Raw genomic sequence first — 18,532 nt, 5'->3', positions numbered from 1 at the left:
CAAAGCAATGTCACAAGAGAAGAACGCAAAGCAATAGACAAATCCATCATTATTCTCCCGGCAGACAAAGGCAGAATAACGGTAGTAATGGACACACAAACATACGAAGCACAGATGAAAACTTTATTAGCAGACAGCGATACATACAAAATCCTCAAGAAAAACCCCACAGAAGGAAAAAAAAATGGTGTAATATCCTCATTCACAAAACCCCCATTGATGTCACACTACACATCGTACAAGAGCGCCTCAGGAAGAACAGGACACTCAAAAAATGCATAAACTTCACAGCTGATGACATCTCTGGACTCCTCAAACTCGTTGCAAAATCCACATACTTTCAATTCAAAGGAACAATATACAGACAGACAGAAGGATTCGCCATGGGAGACCCATTATCAGCCATTATGAGCAGTTCTTTCATGGAGGATCTGGAAACCAAAACCACAACCACAGCATCCACACAATGCAGACCCATATTCTGGAAAAGGTACGTAGATGACATCCTGGAAAAAATCAAACACGGACACACACAAGAACTCACAGACCACCTAAACAGCATGGACACCACCGGAAACACCAAATTCACCCACAAAGAGGAAACAAACAGGACAATAGCTTTTCTGGACATGAAAATCCACCACAAAGAAGACAGCAGCATCAAAATAACAGTTTATAGAACACACACCGATCAATATCTACTGCGGACATCCAAACGCCCCACCGCACACAAACTGTCAGTAGTCAGGACACTTTATGAACGGGCCAGCATCCCCACAGATGAAGAGGACAGACAGGAGGAGGAAAAGCACATCAAAAAAGCACTACTAGTATCCAACATGGGCCATAAATAAGGGGAAACAACAGGTTAAAAACAAAGAAAACAAACCGAAAGAAAGAAAATAAAAACACACAATAAGCAGAAAATAACTACAAAGATGTGGTGACAATACCGTATGCCCGAGGCATAACAGAACCGATACAATGAGTAATAAAAAAACACAAAATAAACACGGCAATAAAACCACACACCAAACTCAGACAGCTGCTAGTTCATCCCAAAGACAAAATAGAACTGCACAAAAAATGCAACGTCATATATGAAATACCATGCAAATCATGCCAACACACATACATAGGAGAAACAGGAGGAATGTTCAACACAAGAAAAAAGGAACACCAAAAGGACTGTGAAAAGGAGACAGCAGGACAGAAAAAGAAAAGACACAACAGGAAAATCTCAAATCAGCAATATCAGATCACTGGAAAAGACAAAATCACGCCATGGACTGGGACAACGCAACAATAATTGGGTCAGAGAACAGTAAACACAAACACTGGATTATGGAGGCCATTGGAATCAGGAAGTGGGGAAAAACACCATCAACCGGGAAGAGGGAGTATTCATGCTCTCCCACACCTGGGACTCCCTCCTCCAGAGACCATCGGGTGGCGGGGGGCGTGGTCAGCCTGATAGATCTGTCAGGTCCGTCAGGCTGACCACACCTCAGAAGAACAGCATATAAGGACACGTCACAGCAGTCAGCTGATGCTTCTGAGGAAGACTGCAGATAACAGTCGAAACATGTCAAGGTAAAAACATCTCCTACAATAATTTGTATGAAAAAAGAAACCCAAGTAGATTACTTTTAGGCTATTTTATGCTATTTTCAGCTATTTTAAGGCTATTTTCAGCTATGTTTATGCCTTTTTCCGCTTTTTTAGGCTACTTTCAGCTATTTTTAAGGGTATTTTCAGCTATGTTTATGCCTTTTTCAGCTTTTTTGGGCTACTTTCAGCTATTTTTATCCTTTTTTAGCTACTGAATGCCATCTTCACCTACTTTTATGCCAATTTATGCTATTTTATGCTATTTTAAATCTTTTTTCAGCTATTTTTGTACTTTTGGCTTATTTCATCAGTTCTTCCACAATTCAGCTTTCAGCATTCTCATGCAATTTCAGCTGATATTGAAATTTTGATCTAGTATTTGACAAAATACTGGGTCCAACTGTGTTAAAAACCTCTTTGAGAAATTTGGTGGGATAACATGAAGCTGTTTTCATTGGGGATCAAATTTTATCTAAAAGGGACATGGACACTGGCTCAAAACGACTAAAATAATTAAAAATCTCTCTCGCTGGATTTAAAATATGGGCTGGGAGCGTGATATTTTCCCTGATGTCCCTGACTTTGTTGTTAAAAGGACCTAAAAACTCCTCACATAAATCATGAGAGGCATCAGTAAATGGAAAGGGGAGGGGCTGGTGATGGACTCTAACACCTTAAATAAAACTCAGGGATCAGAATGATTGGATGAAATTAAATTAGAATAAAATGATGCCCTACTGAAGTCGAGAAGGCAGTTTTATTCACGCCGCAAGTCATGTAATCAGACCCCATAGATATTTTTTTTGAGTGTGTCAGAACACACACACAGCAGTGAATCTACAGAGACGAGAAAACATGGCAGTCATATCTCTCCTTCTGCTTCTCTGGTATGATGATAAGAATGAAAGAGGAAACCACTATGAAATCAGATATCTTCATGGTAGGTCTCTGCTTACCTTATTTAACACGGTTTGTGATGATGCTAGTTTCTTTCACAGCTGTTGCTTAATCATTCATGACTTATTTTTTTCTGACTTCCTTAAAAGAGCAGTACTATATCATGAGTGTGATCACTGACCATAATCACCAAAGACAGTTTAGATGCAGAGAAACATCAGACATCAGTGAAGAGACTTCATCCAGGTAAGATCTGCTCACTGAAACATCTCTGAACTGTCATCTTATTACAAATACTTTTTAAAGGACTTAGATGTCAGACACTTTTTGATGGCTTGTAAATATTATTAATATAAATCCAAGCGTGTTTCTGTGATAGCCTGCAGGATTGTTGAGAGGCATCTGACTGCAGACCTCGAGCAAACCTCTACGCTGGGGCATTCAGCTGCAGACCTGCACGCTGTGGTGTACCTCTACGCTGGAGCATGATGTATATTACCCCTGATGAATTTTCTGCTCTAGCCGCTAGCCCACTGGCTTACCCTAAATCTAACCACTTGGGTTTTAATGCCTAAACCTGTCGTGTAGTGGAAGCTTCAATGATGACAAACGGGTATCTTTCATGCTGCAACATTTAGTGCTTCGAAGGTGGCATTTAGTACAAAGAAAAAAAAGGGGGTTACACTCGCGGGCTTCTGCTCCGCTGCTTCATAACATTGTCAATCTAACATCAACACATGACGTGTTTCCTCCTGTGACTTCAAAATAAAAGCACTTCCGTTGTAGTGTTAAATGTATGATACTAACCACAGAATAAAGTAAGCTCTTTACTTAAAACAATAAAAAATAAAATAGTTACTTTTAACACCTGTAATACCCTTTTTACTAGGTGAATATGAAACACTGCATCTTGTAACCTTAAACAGGAATTAATTCACAACATCCTCCTGCCCGATGAACAACTGTTCATCACTATGCAGTCCATCGCTTTAACTTATCTCTAATGGATAAAGTAACTGAACAGGTCTTTTTAACAAACTGCCTGTGGATGTGTGAACATTACAGGAGCGAATAAGTCCATCTCTCCCTGGAAACAACTCTGCTATCCTGCCCATTTTCCAGGTCTGCCTGGGCATGTTATCCTCGGCAATCAGGACAACGTCTCCCACCTTTAACACAGTGGGTATAGGTGTCTCACACTTGTGTGCTGATTTTAAGTCCATCAAGTAGTCCTTTCTCCAACTGGACCAAAAGCTGGTTAAAAGTCTCTGACGATACCTCCATCTACGACTCAAGTCCTCTCTGCTCACGTTGGTGGCCTGAGAAGGTGGAAGCACAGTCTTTGGTGGTAAGGAAGTTAGTCTTTCCCCTACCAAGAAATGAGTCGGACTGAGTGGCTGAGGCTCTGAAGCATCACTGAGCACATATGAAAGGGGTCTGGAGTTTAACACAGACTCTACTTCTGTGAGCATTGTCATTAATTCCTCAAAGCTTAACGAAGCCTTCCCGAGGACCCTCTTGAGACATGTTTTTACAGATCTCACCAGTCTTTCCCAAAAATCACCCCACCATGCAGCTCTCTCAGCAATAAACTTCCATGTGATTCCCTTGTCAGTAAAAATCCCGTTAAGTTCTGACCCTCTTAGTGACTTCCACAGTTCTTTCAAATCTTGATCTGCTCTTTTGAATGTCTTTGCATTGTCTGAGTAAATAATCTTACATAGCCCTCTTCTTGCAATAAATCTCTTCAATGCTAGAATAAACTTATCTGTAGTCTGATCTGAGACTAACTCTAAATGTTATGCTCTGGTGACAGCACAAGTGAAGAGTGCTATGTATGCCTTCTTAGACTGACCATCTGTCTTGACATATAATGGTCCTGCAAAGTCTAAACCTGTAACTTCAAAAGGTGGTGATTCTGTAACTCTGTCTCTAGGTAAAGGAGCAGTGACCTGCTGTGCGGGTTTCACCTTCAGTTTCTAACAAATGTAACAAGCTGTTACCACCCGCTTAACAAGCTGTCTTCCTTTTAAAACCCAGTATTTTCCTCTCATTTCTACAAGAGTATCTCTGACCCCAGAATGCATGACTTTCTCGTGACAATACTGAGCAAGTAACTCTGTGTATCTGTGTTTTGTAGGTAGAACCCAGGGGTGTTTCTCCCTAAAACTGAAATCTGAGTGCTGTAATCTGCCTCCTACACTTAAAAGATCATTTTAGCCTAGAAAGGGTTTCAAGTCTTTGAGTTTTGAATCTCTCTGTACATTCTGTCCAGCTTTAAGCTGACATTTCTCTTGGCTGAAGCTTTGCTCTTGTGTTATCTTAACCCAATAGATTTCTGCTCCACTGAGTTCCTCTGCCGTTAACTGACCCTGAATCCTCTGACTACAATGGGAGTTAGCTATGAATCTTTCCACCCATGCAGTTACTCTTAAAACTGTTTTTAAGCTACTGTATTTCTCTAAGTCTAGTAGTGGCTCTACTTGTTCAGTGCTGGTAAGTTGTACTACAGTCTGAAACTTGGACCTGAGTTCAGTGTTGACTTCATCTGTAGGAAAGTCCTTATCAGTGCTCTCCGAATCATCAGCCGATGGTAGTGAAGGAGGTCCACTCCACCACAGCGTGCTCTGGATGAGGTCTTTGATGCTCTGGCCTCTGGTAGGAAGGTCAGCAGGATTAATTTTACCAGGACAGTGAGACCACAACTCTGGGTTTGTGAGGCTTTGTATTTCAGTCACTCTGTTTGCCACAAAGGGCTTCCATTTTTGTGCAGTGCTGCGTATCCAGTGAAGCACAATCATCAAATCCGTCCACATGTTGAGCTAATATCTTTCAATGTTCAGTGGCTGAAGAAGATTGTTCCCTAGCCTTGCTCCAATCAGTGCACCCATAAGCTCCAGGCGTGGTAAAGTCATTTTCTTTAATGGAGCTACCTTTGACTTTGATGCAATGAAACTGGTTACAGTCTCTCCTTCTTTATTTTTTCCTTGCAGGTAAGCAACTGCACTGTATGCCTTCTCGCTGGCATCACAGAAAACGTGCAGTTTTACTGTCTGTGAGTTTGGCTGGATTTCAATGTGGTACCATCTCGGAACAACCACAAGGTGAAGCTGCGGCAGCTCTGAGCACCACTGGTCCCATTTTTCTGCCAAGTCTGGGGGTAACTGCTCATCCCAACTGATTCCCCTCTCCCAGAGTTCTTGGAAAAGAGTCTTTACTCGTATAGTGAATGGAGTGAGAAAACCAATGGGGTCGAAGATATGAGCTGATGTTTGTAGAACATTTCTCTTTGTGTTTTCTTTGTCCTTTAGTATGTCCAGCAAACCCTTTATGTTGAACACAAATTCATCCTTTTCTGATCTCCATTCCAGTCCCAAAACTTTAAGTGCATTGCCAGATGTTTCTGTTTCTGGTGTGTGCTTGAATCCACTTTCTGTCCACCTGGCTCTCAGTTCTGGTGAGTTTGTAATCCATTTGCACAGGTTCATACCAGCATGAGACAGGATCTCTTTTGCGGTTCTGGTAAGTGATAAAGCTTCTTCCACATCACATGAACTGGAGATGAAATCATCTACGTGGAGAGACTCTCTCAATGTCTCCACTACCTTAGGATGCTCTGCTTCATACTGCTGGATGTGTTTTCTTATTGTTGCAGCTAATAGGAATGGGCTGGGTGACACTCCAAACACCACTCTATTCATTCTCATGATGCGCAACTCATCTTTAGAGTCTTTCATGGGAGGTCCATGAAGCCACAAGAACCTGACAGCATCTTTGTCTCTTTCTGCTAGCGCTATCTGAAGGAAATCTTTGGTAATATCTGCAGTGAAGGCTATCTGATGGAGTCTGAACTTAATTAGCACATCTAGCAGAGTAGGATTGAGGCTGGGCCCTGTTAGTGAACAGTCATTTAGAGATGGGTAACCTTCCTCGTGTGATGATGCATCAAATACCACTCTTAGTTTAGTTGTTACCTTGTCTTCTTGAACAACAGCATGATGTGGCATGTAGTATTTCACAGTGTCTGTTTTCTCTGCTTCTGGAGTGTTCTCTGGGACATCCTCACAGATGCCCTGCTGCAGGTAATCCTGGATGACCTCATTGTATCCGATGTACAAAGTTGCATCTGTCTGTAGTCTCTTTTTGAGGCCTTCGAAACACTTCTTTGCAACTCTGAAACTGTCTGGGAGGTCTGGTCTGTCAGATCGCCATGGCAACTCAACTTGATAGCGACCATCTTTTAGTGTTGCAGTCTGTTCAAAGCTACTTAGTGCTTCTATTTCCTCTGGGCTCTGGGGTTTCTCATGAACAATGCCCAGTGATTCAACTTCCCAAAAGGCATGAAGCTGTCTGGAGATCTTAGTGTCCTCTTCAGGACTGATGTGCATACAAGTGGCTTCAGTTACACTGGAGGTCGTAACTGGCCCTTGCAATGTCCATCCAAAGCTGCTGTCTATGGCAACTGGTGTTGCTGTTATTCTCTCAACTTTGCCAGACACTACCTGCCAGTAATAGTCTGCTCCTATTAACAAGAGAGTTCTTGATCATCACTGCCTTCCAGGGGGAAATCAGCAAGCTTAAGACCCTTTTTCCTCAAGTCTTGTTGAATGGGTTCACCAGGGACCTTAATCACTGCAGTGCACACTTGAGGGGTTTCTACGGCTTCGATCTCGACTCCTTTCTCAGAATTCCACACATTTTCTAGTGCTACTCTTATAATGTTGCGCTGCACAGTGTCAGGAGTAGTAGATCCAAAAGTGTGGAGCTTCAGTGTCTCTTTTCTTACCACTGGTAGTCTTAATGCTTTAACTACATTCACATGAATGAAGCTTCTCTGGCTGCCTCCGTCCAGCAGACAACGTATGATTTTTCTTCCTGCTGGGCCTTTTAGCTGTGCCTTCACAGTCTGAAGAAGGACTGTGTTCTGGGTGTTGGACTTCAGCTTCACTGTGCTGGACACGGACGAAACCACAGTGTCTGTAGTGCTGCCTTCGGGATCTGGCTTAGCTTCCCCTTGATCACAGACTGACTGGTGATGTCTGCGATTACACAAAGCACATGAAGCACCTTTAACCCTGCAGAATTTTGCTATGTGCTTTGGGCCAAGGCAGATGTAGCACCTTCCTAGTTTTCTCAGTTTCTCTTTGCGAGCAGCTACAGTACTGTCTGGACAACGTTCTGGCTTATGGTCTGCAGCTTCACAATATATGCAGGTTCGGGGAACATTACTCGCTGTGTGTAATGCCGCTGCTGAGGGCACGTTCCACTTCTTAGGCTTGTTTTCACAAACAGGTGCTGGCTTATTGAAAGGTCTATTATTAGATGGAAAGTCCCTTGGTTTGTTACCTGGTCTGGTGAGTTGAAGTGCTCTCTCTCTACTTTGGACTTCATTTTGCAGGTACTTGATGAGCTCCTGCACCTTCCATTCTCCACTGGGGTCTGACTTGCTTGTAAAGGCCAATGCTATGTCCTCTGGTATGAGCTGCATTAATACTGGACACAGCAGGGAGCCATATGTATCACATATGAACACCCAGGGATTGTAGACTGTGAATCTGTATTTCACATTCATCGTACAGGTGTCTGAGAGCTACAACATCTGAAGATTTCTTTACAGGTGCCAGGTTCAGTAATTTTGACATATGTGCACTGATAACAATGTCCTTTCTTCCAAAGCGGTTCTGAAGCAGTTCTACTGCTGCATCATAGTTTTCATCAGTCATGGTAAGTCCTGCTACAGCTTGTGCTGCTGCTCCAGTCAAGTAGGATCTTAGGTAAGTGAACTTCTCTCTTTTACTCAGTGCATCATTGTTGTGAATAGCTGTTTCATATTGTGACCAGAATTCCTGCCACTGGCTTATTTCTCCATCATATTTCTCTATCTGTAGCTTAGGCAGTTTAACAGTCTGTTTATCCGCTGATCTGATTGAATTTAAACTTGCATCGCTCACCCGCACACTTGTAGATTCCCGTGCCTTCTGGATAAGTCTGGTGGCGCGAGCCTTGGATGTGAGAATGCGGTCTTGATAGTCCTGAGTGAGCGCTACCTCCTCTTCCAAATCATCCAGCGCTGTTCCGTCCTCAATTCCTTTGTCTAAGTCTATTAAACTTTCTTCCTTAGCTGACAAAACTGACAGCATCTCACAAAGTTTATCACAGTCTGGTTCATCTTTGCTCACCTCCTCTTCAATCCGAGTTAGCAGCTTCGTTGTCGCAGCACGGATCGTTCCTCGCTTCTTTCTCACCCGCTCTATGGGCTCCGTCATGTCGGTAGTTAGCGTTAGCCAGCTTTAGCTTCCAACTTCGTCAGGTTTCAAAGTCTCTAAAGTCCTGTACTCACGGGTTTCGGCACCAAAATGTCGTGTAGTGGAAGCTTCAATGATGACAAACGGGTATCTTTCATGCTGCAACATTTAGTGCTTCGAAGGTGGCATTTAGTACAAAGAAAAAAAAGGGGGTTACACTCGTGGGCTTCTGCTCCACTGCTTCATAACATTGTCAATCTAACATCAACACATGACATGTTTCCTCCTGTGACTTCAAAATAAAAGCACTTCCGTTTTAGTGTTAAATGTATGATACTAACCACAGAATAAAGTAAGCTCTTTACTTAAAACAATAAACAATAAAATAGTTACTTTTAACACCTGTAATACCCTTTTTACTAGGTGAATATGAAACACTGCATCTTGTAACCTTAAACAGGAATTAATTCACAACAAAACCGAAACACTCAGGTTTTAATGCCTAAACTGAACCAACTGGGTTTTAATGCCTAAACCAAACCACTTGGGCGCATGGGTTGGGGTCTGCTACTGCACAGCCCAGCGTAGACCCATATGCTGGGGCATAGCCCAGCGGTGTAGTCATGCTAACAACAGCTAACATGCTGCACGCCCAAGCGTAGAGGTCAGCCCAAGCGTAGAGGTCTCCAGCTGAACGCCCCAGTCTAGAGGTTTTGTCGAGGTCTGCAACCAGACCATCTTGGGATTGTTTGAGTATCTCTCAGTAACAGCATCCTCCTCCATGATTCAAATGCTGTTCAAACTTTGTTTGCAATCTCCTACACAGCCTCTCTGTTTTTTTTTTCAATCATAAAAGGAGCAGAAAAAGCTGCATTGACTGTAAAAAACAGCAATTCCCCTCTCAAATTACAGAGATGCCCATTCATACGGGATAAGTTTTACCTGTGGACCTCTGTGTGCTGAAATATGGTCGGTCATTTGCCCTGGAAATTTTACTCCACAAATTAAAGACATGGTTGATTTCATAGTGGAGTAAGATCACAGACGTCCTGCATGATTATTACAAATGACCAGAGGTCCATGGCTAATACTAGTCCCATATGAATAGGGCATAAGACCAGCTAAAAAAGATCATTGATGACTATAATAATAACTTAAAGTTAGACCATTATTTTAGGATGAGAATCGTTTACCTGAGTGCTACTCTCTCTCTCTGCCTTATACGTGGGTACAAAGAGTTTTTAGCATATTTTATATGCACTTTTAATGCTGTTATTATTTCCTGTAAGTCATACATCTAAATGAAGCTCAGTCTTATTGATTACAGGCTCACATCATTCCTTAAGATGAGAATATTACCAGAATATTTATCCCTTTAGACATTAAGGCAGCATGCCATGTAGCCTGCACACACCTGAGAGACACATCAGGAGCATGCAATTTAGTATGGTTGGCAGGTTCTAATCTATATGAAATGCTTGGAGGCGTTGTCTCCTGCAGCCTGAAAGTCTGAAGCTCAGTCACAGTGCAGAGCATTCGTCCAGGCCTCAATCTGTGCTCGCAGCACGGCTCACATGCATGAACCGTTCAGAGAGGATGTCAGCTTTTTGAAAATGTAACCTTGGAGGGCCAACTTAGACCAGCCTTACACCAGAGGACTTTGATAAAACTCTTAAAAGACTCTAAAAAGACTGACATCTGAGACTCACATCTAAAGATAATCTGTCAGCAAGTGACTGAGTTTTTAGTCTCAGACTAAGATTTAGCGAAGACTGTGGGTCACTGTAACCTGACACGCCAGATGGATTTGTTTCACACATTCATCTGGGAAAGCTTCAATAGGAAACATTTGAGAAAAATGCTTTGAAAAAAAGTCTGAGGGTGATTGGATGAACATTCTGTCAGTCACATCTCTACGGGCCAATCAGAGTAACAAAATATGTGATGTAGCTGCTATCCAGCTGCGCGGGTGCATCTACTGAGGAATAACGCGAAACATGGCGACTATAGATATGTAAGTACTCGACTTTTGTTGTTTTTGAAATGAAAACTCACTGCTGTTCTTTGTTCTTTAAAATAAGAAATGTCGTCAAGTTCTGATAAAACTGGCGCTTTAGTAGTATCCACGCTAATCTCTTCCTCCATAATTGCACCAGCTTTTGCTGCTGCTTGCTTACATCACGACTCCACCACACCCGAAAGTACTGTCCCTCGACGCTGATTGGTCCTGTCAATTTCTAATCGGGCCAAAACGTTTCAGATAGGAGCTTTGCTGGATTCACCAGCGAGAAATAAGGAAATGGGCGTATCATCTGCTATGCAAGGTGAGGATCACTGACTACAAGACTAAAATACCATTCCTACCTAAACAGCTGACCTGACCTGCCAGATAGACTGTTTCATGGATCCATAGCATGACTATACTTCACGTCTAACTGGCAAAGCTCCCATAGAAAGTGTTTGGAAAGGGCAGGACTTTTCCAAGAATTCTGGAAAAGATGATTGGAGGCACGTTAATGATTCTGGACCTTAATTTTTTAACTTTAGAGATGTTTTTCATGACCGAAATTTGGCCTGGTGGTCCATAACACAGTGGCCTGTCACACACCAAACCTAAATAAAGATTTTTCTTTTTTTATCACTTTACAAGAACTTTAATTTTAAAAATGGTTGTAGTCATGCAGTGTTTTTGTCTAAATCTTGATCTCTGTGATTTCAGGTTTCACTCTGAAGAATGGAAAACATCACTGTCAACACCACCCTCCTGAATGAAACCATTTACTTCAACCATAATGCCTCCCTGCATGAGTATTATGAAAACCTCGGATTCATCTTTCATGTAGTGACACGCATCATCATTTGTATCGGTCTCCCTTTGTTACTCATGGCCATCTATGCGCTCTACTCTCTGGTATGTGTATTATGTCTTTATTAATAAAATGTAAATTATATAGAAAATGTCTTTGATCTGAAACATTTCAGTGTAACAAAAATGCACAACCAAAAACAACAGAAATCAGGAAGGGGTCAAATATATTTGAAGGCGCTGTCTACCTGTATGCAGGTGGGACTAAATCTTGCTTGTTTATTTCAATATTATGGCCAGAGAAGGCCCATGGGCTGGGCGTTCCTACTGTTTATGTGGTGATTTAAGATCATGATGGACAGTTTACAAAGTCAAATATGCTCCAAGGTTTGGGACAACTGATTGGGCCATGGTGGGCCAGCGTGTCCCCTACACTACACCAGAAACAGCGTACCATGGAGATGAAAGTTGGCCTGATTTCAAAGTGGTGGTGTTACTCAAACATGGTGTATGAATCAGGAGAAAACTGCGCATTGTTCAACTGGCTAATGAGGATGCTAATCCATACGTAGCATGATGCTAACAGAATACAATAGAAAATCTCACAGAGAAACCTATCCACTGGTCCATGGGCTCCCTGATCCCCTGTTTTTTTTTTTTATTTCTACACACTACTGGGTCTATCTATCAGATTTTCTTTTTCACTGACTACCATAAAAGGTGATGCTTGTCCCATAAACTTCAGCTGACTTTTAAAGTCATACTATTACTGAACTAATCTTTATTTCTTTTGTAGTTCATGTAGATCCCATCAGTGATGCTCAGTAGGTACAGGGAGGAGAAGCTTACAGCTTGTGTAAATAAACTCAAGACAGAGAGAATGAGATTTGACTGAAAATGTAGACCAGGCTGTTACTGCAGTAGCTGTGCAGAGGTTGATGTCCATTCTGGATGGAGGACTACAGAACACGTTTAGAACTTCTTCTCTTCTGTTTCTGTTTCTATATTTTCCTCAGGTAAAGAATGGTCAGGTGGCTCCAATCTACATCATCAACCTTTTCATATCTGACCTCATTCAGCTCTGCTGTCTGATTGTTTGGGAGTCTGAACCTGAGGAAGGGACGATAAAGAAAATTGTGAGCCGTACTTACAGATGTGGTCTAATGACTAGTGTTGGCTTCATGGTGTGTATTTCACTGGAAAGGTAACTATCTATTTAAATAGTATTAAATATAATATTTCTGTAGTATTGTGTATCTTTTCAGAGATAATAAATCCATCTTGTTTTGCAGATATTTGGTCATCGCCCACCCACTGTGGTACCGCTTCAGACGAACCATCAGGATCTCTGTGGCGGTCTGTGTTGTAGTCTGGATCATACCTCTTGTCTTGAGTTTAACTGTGGTCCCCTGGGTTACTGCGTTTGTCTCACGAATCATCTTCTCCATCTTCCTCCTCATTCCCTTCCCACTGTTCATATTCTTCCTGGTTGGGACCCTCAGAGCTCTCTCTACTTCTGTCTCAGTCCCCTCTGATGAAAAACGAAGAATCGTGGCAATCTTAGTCCTGGTGCTGCTGATTTATACTCTGCTGTTCCTGCCCAGTATTATTTACCTCATTACAGAAACATACCTCTATGATTTCATTCTACATGTCTTGTCTATCATGTTTCTAGAGCTGAGTCCACTTGCAGATTTACTTCTGTATGTTTTCATCAAAAAAGAGACCTTTGGGAAGCTTTGGACCTCGGTGTGCTGTTGCAGAAAGGAGAACAATGACACCACCAACACCAACACAATCAGTCTAGACCACATGTAGACCAGTGGTTATCAGTTAAAGGGGCAGAGCCAAAAAGTAGCTGATTGAGCTGTTTTCAGAAGGTCATAAATATGGGGGCCAGAAGTTATGGATGTCTGAGTGAGCCCATGTTTATATTTGATTAACTCCATTTTCACATAATAAGGAGTAAATTTAGGTTGTTTCCCAAAGATCTGAACTATTTATCTCCCTTTGTCAGGATGACAAACCTGAGTTTCCCAAGATAACAAGGTCATTCCTCAAGACGTATCCCAAACATCCCTTTTCATGGGAAAGTGGAGTAAAGTGACTTGAATGCATGCTTGTCCTCTGCTATAACCATTCTTTCAAACATGTTTGATTTGTGCTGTCTTGCTGCTTAGAGGGATATTTCAGGATTTTTGAAGTTGGGTCGCATGAGGTACTTACGGAATTCGCAATTCAATTCGTACAGAATTCACTGGAGGCTAATGCTACTACTATAGTCAAGCACCTCATAGGACCCAACTTCAAAAATCCTGAAATATCCCTTTAAACTGTCACATATGAGTGGCTTTAATTTGTTGTTTTTAAAAGCACTCATCTGAACAATATTGTTAAACAGTGTGCTTAACTGTGAATCTTGAGACAAAATTGTAAATGGCTCTCTTTTTAAATGTTTTTTTTTCTTTTCACAAATCAGGTATTGCACTCTTCAGCTTTTATGCAATTTTCAACCATTTTTTGAGTTTTATGCAATTTTCTGCTATTTTTCTGCTATTAAGCTATTTTGTGTGGTTTTTTTTAGAGATTTTTAATGCTATTTAGCTATTTTACGATATTTTTAGCTATTTTATGCTATTTAGCTATTTTATGCTATTTTCAGGGACTTTTGTATGTAATTTCAATTATTTTTATGCTATTTTCATGAATTTTTTATGCAACTTCAGCTATTTTTATCTCTATTTTTTTAGAGATTTTATTGCAATTTTCAGCTATTATGCTGTTTAGCTATTTTATTCTATTTTCAGGGATTTTTTATGCTATTTAGCTATTTTATGCTATTTTTAGGGATTTTTATGCCATTCAGTGATTTTTATGTTTTTTTGCAGCTATTTTTATGGTGTTTAGCTATTTTTATGCTATTTTCAGGGATTTCCAATGCCATTCAGCAATTTTTTGATATTTAGCTATTTTATGCTATAATCAGTGATTTTTGATGCATTTTTCAGCTATTTTTTGCTAGTTAGCTATTTTGTGCTATTTTCAGCTTTTTTTTTTTGCTTTTTCAGCTATTTTCAGCAGTTCTTCTGCAGTTCAGCTCTCAGCATTGCAATTTCAGCTAAAATTCCATTTTATCTAGTTTTCTCAATAATGTCCTGTACTTCACTATAAGTAGGAGGGTCAAACATACTGATACCAGAAATCTGGTCTGTGATATTTATAAGCGGGGATTTGTCTATATATTTTAAATTCCTGGCCAAAACTGTAACAATTTTTGCGAAACATTGATTGAAGTTATTTGTGATGTCCAGAGGTTAAGTGAATTCTGTCAAACCATCAGAAAACTGAGATGGAAGTGATGTTAATGTTTTCCTTTTATTCAATAATTAATCAATGAGGTCTCATGTTGTTTTTATATCATTACGAGATTGTTCAAAGTTTGTTGAAAATAGTTCTTATTTTTTTACAGTTTGTAGAAATTTAGTAAAATGGTTCTTAATCTGGACTCTATGTTCAGATTAAAGGTCAGAGGTTCTGTAGTGTTTTCCTTCTTCTATCAGGAAGAGAGGAAGGAGATGAAACTTAATATTAGTCTAATCTTTACAACAGGAAATGTCATATTCTGAATGTTCTGATATCAGGTCTGATGTTCGCTCTCATGCAGCATGTCGCAGTTCACTTCAAAACATCTTAGTAGGAAGTCATGTTTTCTTCATACATATCTACAAACAGCATTTTCAAACAGTTGTGTCATTCTGTAAAATGTGAATAAAACAGCTGATAAAGCTCCACACTATGACTGATGCTGGCTTTAGAGCATTGTTTTTATATCAGTCTGGATTTGATGAACCCATTAGAGCACAGCACACTTTTCCACTTCAGGTCCTGACCTTTTTATGACCTCTAGTTTGTGAAAATAAGGTGAAGCAGAAAAAGTGATATTAAAATAGTTCCCAGTGAAACTCTGGCTTCTCTTTATATATCAAGTGAGGTCTGACAAATACACTCCTGTCTCAATAGATGGCTCATATTAAATATCAGTGTGAGAAAATACCTGAGAAAACAGTAGCAGCTCAGCGCTAAAGGCCACTGTGTGTAGAGGTCATATAAACAGGGGCGTAGCCAGGGATTTAGGGCCCCTAGAAAGAAGATTACACAGGGCTCCCCTTAGCCGGCTAGCCAAGCAACAAATGTTCAATCATTTTTACTAATATAAATAGTAATTTTTTTACTGCAGCTAAATTAAATGTACTTGCATTATTTTGTAGTGCTGGACCACACTATCTGGACATTTTCAAGAGAGGGGGCCCCCAGAATTGTATTTTACTCTGTTTGATACAAATTTCAGTCTGTTGACTGACTCATTTAATCAATTTTGATACAATAATGAAACAAACTATTAAGTAAATTTAAATAAAAACAAACTTTTCATTGTATGCATACGGAGGCCCATTTCTGCCACATAAAAAAAATTTGGAAGTTAGGAAATTAAAAAAAAAAAAAAAAAAAAATATATATATATATATATATATTTATATATATATATATATATATATATATATATATATATGCAGCGCTTGACAAATTTATTAGACCACCCTAACCCTAACCAAAGTAAGGTTTATGCCACAGCTGCCCTAAATTAACAGCATAGTAATTACTAAAATCATTTTTTATCTTTCTGCAATGGTTAATACACCAATATGTAGAAGCTTTCTAACCCACATGATATTTTTAATGCTAAAATATGATTATTATTGTTATCATGAATTTTCAAATTTACTGATTTACAAAAAACTGAAAAAATAGTAAAGCACATTATTATTTCTTGATTAATATGTCAAATTATAGTTATTTACTTGCATTCCTGAAGAGAAAAATGAGTTTTAGTGGTTGAATGTTATGCTTGATTCATTTCTGACTTCTCAGAGAAGCCCAGTGAGCCGGCTCAAATTTGGGTGAATTCAGTTTGAAATTCCTCATTCTTGTTCAAAATGGTAAAATGTGGAGAGCTCAGTGAAAATGAAAGAGTCTGCATTAAAGCACTTCATGCTGCTTGATGGTCTTTGAGACAAATATGACAGGTGGTCTAATAAATTTGTTAAGTACATATACATACTGTATATATAGACAGATAGATATAAGCTGCCCTTTCCATTAAATGCCAATTATCCCACCTTTTAGGAGTGCTTTTGCCCATTTTTGTCACTTTTCACTCATTTTTTGCTGCTTTTTGACCACCTGTAACTCAATTTTTTGTGACTTTGCACCCATTTTTGCCACCTTTCACCCAGTTTCCTCCATTGTATGCCTCCAAACCACTTTTTAACAACCATCCTCCACCCCAGCTCCTCCTTTCCAGAACAGCCACATGTGAAAAACTACTGTAAGTGCAAATTCAGCAACTGCTAACTTGTTAATTTTTCATCACTTTTAGCCACTTTTCTCTCCTTCTTTGCAGTTTTTTGCCCATATAAGCTGCCTTTTAAATACCTATTTTTCCCACCTTTTAACGGCCTTATTGCTGATTTTAGTCACTTTTTACTCATTTTTTGATGCTTCTTGACCATCTGTAACTCAGTTTTTGTGACTTTGCACCTATTTTTCCACTTTTCAACCAGTTTTCTCCATTGCTTGCCTATTTTGCTCCTGTCCCCTCCATTTTTATGCTGCTTTTTGAGCATTTTTGCCATCTGTAACTTATTTTTATTGCCACTTTAAACCATTTTTGCCACTTTTTTGCCATTGAGATTGTGGCTCTCGCAAAGGCATTTTTCAACAATTTGTCTCTCTTGTTGAGCAGGGTTGAGTAACAGTGGTTTACAGCATTTGGAAACTATGTTGGAAGCTCATGTGTGGCACATATGCAAGTTTTTCTTTGTATTTTATGATTGTGTTCTTCATCTTTTTGCTATCACTATTGCTGTGGTTGCATTCGTGTCCCTGTTTATATTGAGTGCATAAATGCATGTTGTCTTTGTAAAGAACTTTGTGACTCATGGCTCTTTAAATAGCCATGCTACCACACTGATTAAGCAAATGCTTTGGTTAAAAGCAGCAAAATTTGGGGTGTATTGAGGGAAAATTGGTAATCACAGACTTGTTCTTAAGCTTACAAAATGAATAAAACACCTACGCCTGCTGTGCACTCCGCTTTTTTGTACCTCAACACCTCCTTCTCTTTACCTCTGACTTTCTGACCATCACTTCTTCTCAAAAATCAGCTTTAAAGGTTATGTTAAAATTTGGTACTTGATAGCACAAAGGACAGGCTGGAGCAGCAGGTTTGCAGGTGATCGTGAGGCAGAAGTGTGACAGGAATTGCAATGGAGAGTAAGCAGCAGGTAATGTCAGAGGCAAGCAGCCAAACAGATAAGAACAGGCAGGATTTACTCTGAGACTCGGTGAAAACACGGGTTTGTCAGGAGGCAACTCATCAGGAAGTGGGCTAGAGTTGACCTACCTGGTAAAATATTAGGCTGTTACCTGCTGATGTCGTGTGTGTATCTCAACATGGTCTGGATAGACATGCATCTTATTATTATTCTTATTTGGTGGAAAATAACAAGACAGACAAGTGATATTCAAGTGGTGCATGAAGGACAGTGAGAGATGGAGAGGGGGAGGAAAAGAAAAAGAAAGACAGAATAAATAAGGAAAGAAAAAATAAAAATGCATATTTGTTAATATATATTCATAATATTAGAATATAACAATAAAAAATGTATATATTATAATAAAAATTAACAATAATACAAATAATAATAATAATAATATACAAAGAACATATGGTTAAGACAGCAACACAGACTGTTGGAGGCCCATAGCAAAGATTTTCCAGTTGGAGAACTGCTGTGACATTAGAGTGTTATGGTCAATATGGGGAGTTATATGCAGAGAGAGAGAAAAAAATATAAATAAATATATATATATATGATAAATAAAATCAATAACAAAATTAAAAACAGTGAAA

The 18,532-nt window shown here is 39.8% G+C and overlaps 1 protein-coding gene across 1 annotated transcript; it reads left to right on the top strand.

The window, feature by feature from the left end:
• Window positions 1–11,487: 11,487 nt before the first annotated feature.
• On the top strand, window positions 11,488–13,377 carry LOC121504919 (G-protein coupled receptor 4-like). The gene is made up of 3 exons (XM_041780027.1): window positions 11,488–11,664; window positions 12,576–12,763; window positions 12,852–13,377. Exons 1-3 carry the CDS (start codon window positions 11,488–11,490, stop codon window positions 13,375–13,377), a joined length of 891 nt encoding a protein of 296 aa, XP_041635961.1.
• Window positions 13,378–18,532: the final 5,155 nt, after the last annotated feature.

This window comes from Cheilinus undulatus, linkage group 22, assembly GCF_018320785.1.
Source record: "Cheilinus undulatus linkage group 22, ASM1832078v1, whole genome shotgun sequence".
NCBI classification, from domain to species: Eukaryota; Metazoa; Chordata; class Actinopteri; order Labriformes; family Labridae; genus Cheilinus; species Cheilinus undulatus.
Note: the sequence above shows the minus strand (reverse complement) of the source record. Positions and strands in the feature narration are given on the sequence as shown.

What these genes read in the sequence shown, in the direction of transcription:
- LOC121504919 (XM_041780027.1), top strand. Translation starts at nt 11,488, where the DNA reads ATGGAAAACATCACTGTCAACACCACCCTCCTGAATGAAACCATTTAC. An exon ending in TCTATGCGCTCTACTCTCTG is followed by an intron (nt 11,665 to 12,575) that starts GTATGTGTATTA and finishes TATTTTCCTCAG; the next exon opens with GTAAAGAATGGTCAGGTGGC. An exon ending in GTGTGTATTTCACTGGAAAG is followed by an intron (nt 12,764 to 12,851) that starts GTAACTATCTAT and finishes CTTGTTTTGCAG; the next exon opens with ATATTTGGTCATCGCCCACC.